Here is a 7,306-nt window from a genome sequence, read left to right as displayed (position 1 = left end):
GTAGGGTGCTAATACCTTACACATAATCGACCCGAACTCAAAATTTGATTTCAAATACCATTTTCTTTTATTTTTATTTTTTTTAAGGGTTTCCCAATATTTTCCCTATTTAAAAATAAATTTTAGTGGTCACTCCATTAAATTCGAAAAACACTCGAAATTTTAGGTCGCGACAAATTTAACATGGCAGAGTTAAGGGAAATAAAACATATCATCCAAAACCAACACAAGCCACTAGTTTTTAAGGCTCGGACGAAAATTTGGGAGAAGCATGATCCTAATCTTCCTTGGGAGCAGGGATACTAAAATGAATCAAGTACATTGTTGTTGGATGACTCTTCCTTCTAGGCATTGCTTAATCCTGTAAACGAAGTAAAAAATTCTTTCTTTTTATCCTGAGCATCATGCTTATTTTCAACTATTATATATAGTTACATGTCCTAACGAAGTAATTTATAATTTATTTTTTCCATGCAACAATAACTATATTTTTTCAAACATATAGAAAACCCCTCTCTACACAAAATTTACTAAGCAGAAATCAATTTCTTGTATCATCCTCCAACCATAGAATTAGAACATTAAGTACCGTATCATGATATTAACACATCTCTTCACAAAATCAATTATGTCCCATCCCTTCAATACATTGTTTAACCAAACATTCCTTCAAATTCGTAAACTAATATTTAAGTGATTCTGGTACATTTATTTTATTTAAGAGGTATAAAAAGTAATAGCAAAAATAGAAAGAAGTGCAGAAGTAAAACATGTTTAACAACAAGGGTAACACAAATTACAAATTAAAATACACAAACTAGCTTTCTTTTCTCCCTATACCCATAAGCCTTTGAGAGTTTGAAGAAGCTAAGAAATAATAGAAATTATGCAGCCAAAATATACCACAATGATTTAATGGCCTATTTAATCATCATGTACATTTATTCCATTCCAATACAATACACAAATTGATGAATTACTGAATCTTCCCCAAATTGCTTATTGAATAGCACAGTTCAGCATAAGTAGCTCTTTCACATTCTTGCCTTAGCAACCACCATGCTCCCATTGCCTCCATCAATTCCCACTGCTCCTGGCCTAGTCCATGTTTCCTTAAATTGCTCTTCAGTTACTCCTACAAAACAATATAGAAAGGGAAAAGATTAAAATTTCAAAATATTCAAAGTTTTTAAAAAAAAGGTTACCGACAATCAAAGTTTTCAAAAACTATTTATGACTCTGATCTGAGCCGCAACATCAAGGCTATTAATACTATTTAAAGTTTCCCGTTACCTCTAACAAAGTAATCACCAATATTTTCTAATAACAAAACAAATGATTCAATGATCACGAAACTCCCACAATTGCAATTTAAAATCACGATTATAACATTGATTTAAATGTGTACCTTTTCCCATTGCGGCAGTAGAAGCAACACCTCCCTGAACAGTTTTAAGGTACCTATCATAGTAATTAGCACCAGCCCATTTCTGATGAGCAAGTGTATCAACTCCATTATTCCTCTCCTCTCTCTGAATCATTTCAACATAAGCCAACATTCCTCTACGAGCAAAATCCCTTGCAAACTTTGAAGTGATAAGCGCATTAGAATGCAAACCACCAACCGTTATGAACTGCCAAACATACCCCAACTTAGCAATCTTAGGAATAAAATCTCGCATTTCAACATCACTCATTCCAGAAGCATCCCAATTAAAAGATGGTGAAAGATTGTACCCAAACATCATCTCTGGACACTTCAATCTAACCCCTTCAGCAAACCTCGTGCACTCAACCACATTAGGACTTGCAGTTTCCATCCATATAACATCAGCATGTGGAGCAAAAGCACAACCACGAACAATAGCTGCATCAACCGAACCTTTAAACCTATAAAACCCTTCTCTAGTTCTAGCCAAATCCCAATCCCAAAACAAATTCCTCACACCTAACCTCTCAGCAATCTCTCTACCTTCCTCATATGAAAGACAATTCTCGTAACTTGAAAACCGCATCCACTCATTCAATTTCCTCATTTTCTCATCCTCACCAATCATCAAATTCTCAATACAATCACAAACAGCCTCCGAGAATGTCTTCAATTTGGCATTCAAAATCCAATTATCCTCCAATGCCTGAAGCTGAGCACCAGTTTTACCAGCGCGAAACCCTTGCGCCATAAGATTGGATAAACTCTTACCCTTAAAATTAGAATTAGTGACACCTAAAATAAACTGATGATCTCTAGTATCAATATTAGATTGAATCAAAGTAGCGGCGTCGGCGTCGGTTCGAGCAATCAAAAGAGTTTCAACAGCCATTACATCAAATTGAAGCCTTGCAGCTATAAGCCTATTAATATGTTCACTTATTGAAACAAGAACTTTTCCAGCCATGTGACCACATTTCTTTGTAACAGAAGATTGATCTTCAATGTGAATACCAGCAGCACCTCTTTCAACAAAAAGCTTACAAAGCTTAACAGTAGCTGTTGTTCCACCAAAACCAGTGTCACCATCAGCTATAATTGGTCTCAAATAATCAACATAAGGTGTTTTAACTCTGTCTTCCCTTTTCATACTCATTCTCTCTTCTTTTTGTTTTCTGTCATGATACTGTTGAGCAAAGAAAAGATGTTCAACTTTGTTTGGAACTGTGTCATAAGGATAATCAGCAAGATCAGGACCAGGTTCATTGGTTGTTGTGTGTGTGGATGAACACTGCCAACCTGAGACATAGATTGTGTCCAAGTGTTTTGCCATTTGAGTTACTTGAACTGGATCAAGTGCACCAAATGTTCTTGATGCTGTTCCGTTGCTTTGGTGAGTTTTCAGAATTTTCCATAGTTTTTTCGCTAAATCATTTGAGGCATATGTTTGTCTTAGGTTGCCTCTTAGGGATACTACATCTTTGGCTGTGTATGGTCTTTGGGTTAGCTTGAACCTCTCTGTGTTCCACCATGCTTGCACCTCCGCCACTTCGGATTCGAATTTCGCTTCTTCTTCCATTATCTGTTCATTCATCATCATAACTTTGGTTAATTAAGAGTAATGCAAATGTTATTTGTTTATGATTATAAGTTAATTTTAAATTAAGCTTGAGTTGAGACTTCTAAACCCAAAGGAATTCATAATACCATGGATAATTTATGAAGCATCGTATAGATACAAACATCAGACACACGACACTAATACTGATAATGATAGAAAAATGAAAAATAATAAGTCTTCTAAAATGACCTTGTATCTTAACTAAGACTATGTATTAATCAGTTATTTGATATAAAATTATAATTTTATTCCACAAAGTTTTAAAGGAACATGATTTTCTTTTTGTTTTCTTCATGGCAAATATCATGCTATTAAAAATGGGATAGAAGTTACAAATAGGGAATTAATCATGTTATGATTAAAAGCTTAAACAAAAATTTGAAGCACTTATATTCGTATTATCTAACTATTAATAAAGTCACATTCTCCTTAAATGAGAAAGCTTAAACTTATATTCCTTTTTCCGATCTTTGACTCTAATTAGTGACCAACTAAACAAAATAATTGTATACAAAAGATAAAAATAAAAGCAAAAACATATTGCTACATTATTTTCATATAGTCCACTAAATAGCTTGAAAGATATGCTTCCTCTTATCTCAAATATAAACAAAAGTATGATTAAAGAATGTTGTGTCAAATTCGTCAAGTGATCTATTTTATGCTTATATTTTCACTTGAGTGAGAGACTACATTACATTATATATATGAAAAATTGCTGAAGGATGAGCCAAAATAGAAAAGCATAGTAAGTTTTGAATGTATATGAACAATAAGAACAACCATTCCAAACTTGGAATTAACACCGAATTAGAGCTAACTCAATTAATTTAATTACTTAAGGGAAGTTCAAGAAGAAGAAAATTGCAACGTTAATATGCAAACTAATAAAACTATTAAATTTTACGACTTTTCATAATCAATTTCATAATTTTCTTATATTATCTTTAACTATTTATCATCTCAATTAATTTCTTTTTCTCAGCAATAAATACACGGGCATAATTTTGACAAAATAACATTTAATACTATTTTGAAATTTAAAAACAACAAATTAAGAGAAACAAAAATTTCTAAGTGGTCATTTAGTTTGTAAAAATATTTTTTGTTATCATTTGTTAAAATTTGTGTTTATTTTACTTGTTAATAATAAAATAAAGTATTTTTTAAGTGAACAACTGTCTATATTTTTAAAAATAATAAAAATATTAAAAATAATTTTTTTTGAAATACATCTTTATTAACTAGTCTTTTATCATATTTCTATAACAATAATTTACTTCAAAAGTTTTTCATTAAAATAAAAATGAAGATATGTTTTAAAAAATAAAACATTAACATAAATGTTCACGAAAAAACAATACTTAAAAAGAATGGATAATAAGCAATGAAGAAAGTAAAGAAAGAGTGCAGGGTATTAAGCTTACGGATGAAGGCACAAAAATTGATGCAGCCATGGTAAGAACAAAACTCTTTTCTTTTTCTATTTTTGGTGCACTGAACTAAGAGAAGTTCATGAAAAATCTTCTTCAAGCTCCTCCATTTATATAACTAAGGGGGTAGCCCTTGTTGATCACGCTATTGTAAGGATGGCAAATTAAATGACACTATGGATAAGAGAGAGAAATAAAAAACGAATAAATTAATTTCATCTATATATAATTCATTTAAATATTTTCTTTGATTAATTTCGTCGTGGAAAATTATTTGTGAAACATTGCACTTGAAAGACAAGCACGTATGGTGGTGGCACTTATCTTACGTTCATCTATCACTCTTTTTTTGTTGTTGTCATTTTTCTATGTTATGATATCATGTCACCACTTATATATTCCGCGAAAGGTGACTGATTTTATTTATCGTTATATTATTAATTAACATTCTATAGCTGCAGTAAAAATCAAAAAAAAAAATTCTCACCCTTGTTATTTTATTGACAAGGACATGCATATGTTGGAGATTACTTCTTAACTTTCATATATATATATATATATATATACACACACACACACACACGATGGAAAAACAAATTATACAAATGTAATATTGCATTAATGTTATACAATTTAATAACATTTCAATTGATACAAATCTTATAAAATTTATTATTGGATTGAAAATTTATATTATATTGATCATTCATGTAAAATTTTACGAAAATTTAAAATTATTTTATTAATATATCACTACTAGAAAAAACGCTTATAGAGACCACATTTTTGATCACTAAATGGAGAAAATCGGTCACTAAATCTATTAGCGACCGAATTAGTGACCAATTTAAATCCGTTGGTAAACTGCTAGTCGCTAGCTGTTGCGACCAAATCAGCGATCGGATTTAGTGATCGATTTAGCGACCGAATTTAGTGACCGATTTAGCGACCGAATTTAGTGACCGGTTTAGTGACCGAATTTAGTAACCGATTTTGTGACTGCATTTTGTGACGAATTTTGTGACCGATTATTGAGACTGATTTAGCAACCACTTTAAATTAATTTTTTATGTCATTAGCGACTGAATTAAAGACGAAATTTGTGGTATAAATTATTATTTTTATTAAATATTTGATCACCAATTACGTCTCTAAATATTACTGTTTTTTTAAGTACATTACTTTAATGTTCAAAAGAACAATAAAAATAATTTTGTAATTTGTTTTCAATATCTAAAAAATTCAAATACCAAAATCATTTGAAAACATTAATAATATCAATATATATAATTAAAGAACATAATACATTTAACTAATATTTGTAAGGACTCAAAATAATACCCAAAAAAAATTAGTTTAAACATAATATATTTAGTCATAACAAATTGCAACATATTGATTAACTTATCACTATCCATCTAACTATTCACCATCATGATCACGTGCATCATTATTAGCAATCTCATCATCAAAATCACCAGCATCATGATCACCAATCTCATTATCATTATCACTAACCCCATCTTCATGAATTTGATATGTAGTATATGGCATGGGTTTAAAGTTCAAGTTATTCATCAGTTGCTTTTATCAAGTAGTTGTTGCGCTCAACTGCTCTGTTTGTATTAGCCATTTCCTCTCGAAGTTGATCTCTTTCATTTCTCATTTCTTCAAATTCATGTCTTTGAACCCACTCTGTTGATGAAGAACATGATCCACGATAATTAGGTCTCCCTAATAATACAGTAGATTCCATTCCGAGACCATATACTCGTCCTCTTTTTATTCCAGCCTCACACCACACATCTATTTCATTTGGTGGAGGAGTTCCTTGTGAAGTTGTTTCTTGGGTCAATTCTTGAAACCTACGTTTAAATTTTTCCTGTCAACATAAATATAAAGCTAATTAATATTTTAAAACACTTTATTTTGATCTTATATGAAGATAAAAAAAAACCAACATAGAAAAATAAATAATATACACTTTAAAGTTGAAAGCTCTTACATGAACATATTCCGATCTTTTATCAACCCAAGTTTTATCCTTGCCACGTTTATGTGTGTGGAGAAACAAATCTGAATGACTAGGAGGAATGTCATTCAAATTCGTCTAACAACATAAAAAAACTCAACATTAAAAACTTGTAAACATAATATTAATTTGCACAATAGAAACGAAATTTGCAAAACAAAATTACAAGAATTAATTTGCAAAGCAAAAATGAAATGCACACAACAAAATTTAACACAACATAATTATATTGTGTAAAAGCTAAACCACCACACATACATTGAACTAAACACACATTATTTCCAATTTGATTAGTGCATGCATATGATTACCATTACATATTAAATCATATATAAAAGTTAAAATATAGAAAAAGATAGGAAACTTAACCAAATTAACTATATGTTGGGATGTAGTGATAGAGCCACAGGTGTGAAGAGACTCTCCAAAACCTCCACAGTTAGATGCTCGATTTGTTTTTGCTTGTATGCTCTTCTTTTTGAATCCTTGAGTTCCCCAATGATCACATAAAGAATTCCAAACATCCTGACCAATCCACCTTGGTCTGGTCATTGAGCTATGAACCTTGTTTAAATTATTTTTCATGACTGTTGCACCTCGTATTTCAAAGTTCTTTCTAGCCCACACATCATCTGGTGGACAAATATTAAATCTATTCTGTGTATATACAAACAATCAATAGGTTAACATGTGATAATATTTTTTTAAAGACATAAGACATTATTAGTTAAAATATAAAGGAGTGAATAAATAACACATTTTCTAGTTTTAAACATATTAAAGGTGCCCTT

The 7,306-nt window shown here is 30.8% G+C and overlaps 1 protein-coding gene across 1 annotated transcript; it reads right to left on the bottom strand.

Moving 5' to 3' along the window:
* Window positions 1–762: 762 nt before the first annotated feature.
* Window positions 763–4,547, bottom strand: LOC101497840 (isocitrate lyase 2). Its single transcript, XM_004515024.4, has 3 exons — window positions 4,478–4,547; window positions 1,409–3,011; window positions 763–1,135 (listed from the first exon to the last, which is right to left on the bottom strand). The coding sequence occupies exons 1-3, from the start codon at window positions 4,505–4,507 to the stop codon at window positions 1,035–1,037; spliced, it is 1,734 nt and encodes a 577-aa protein (XP_004515081.1). The 5' UTR covers window positions 4,508–4,547; the 3' UTR covers window positions 763–1,034.
* Window positions 4,548–7,306: the final 2,759 nt, after the last annotated feature.

Source organism: Cicer arietinum, chromosome 6 (genome assembly GCF_000331145.2).
Source record: "Cicer arietinum cultivar CDC Frontier isolate Library 1 chromosome 6, Cicar.CDCFrontier_v2.0, whole genome shotgun sequence".
In the NCBI taxonomy this organism is placed as follows: Eukaryota; Viridiplantae; Streptophyta; class Magnoliopsida; order Fabales; family Fabaceae; genus Cicer; species Cicer arietinum.
This window is presented reverse-complemented; position numbering and strand designations above follow the sequence as displayed.

Excerpts from the sequence above, each read along its gene's own strand:
- LOC101497840 (XM_004515024.4), bottom strand. The coding sequence starts at position 4,507 with ATGGCTGCATCAATTTTTGTGCCTTCATCC. Across the intron at positions 3,012-4,477 it reads CAATTTTTGTGCCTTCATCC|ATAATGGAAGAAGAAGCGAA; the intron begins GTAAGCTTAATA and ends ATGAATGAACAG. Across the intron at positions 1,136-1,408 it reads TACTGCCGCAATGGGAAAAG|GAGTAACTGAAGAGCAATTT; the intron begins GTACACATTTAA and ends ATTGTTTTGTAG.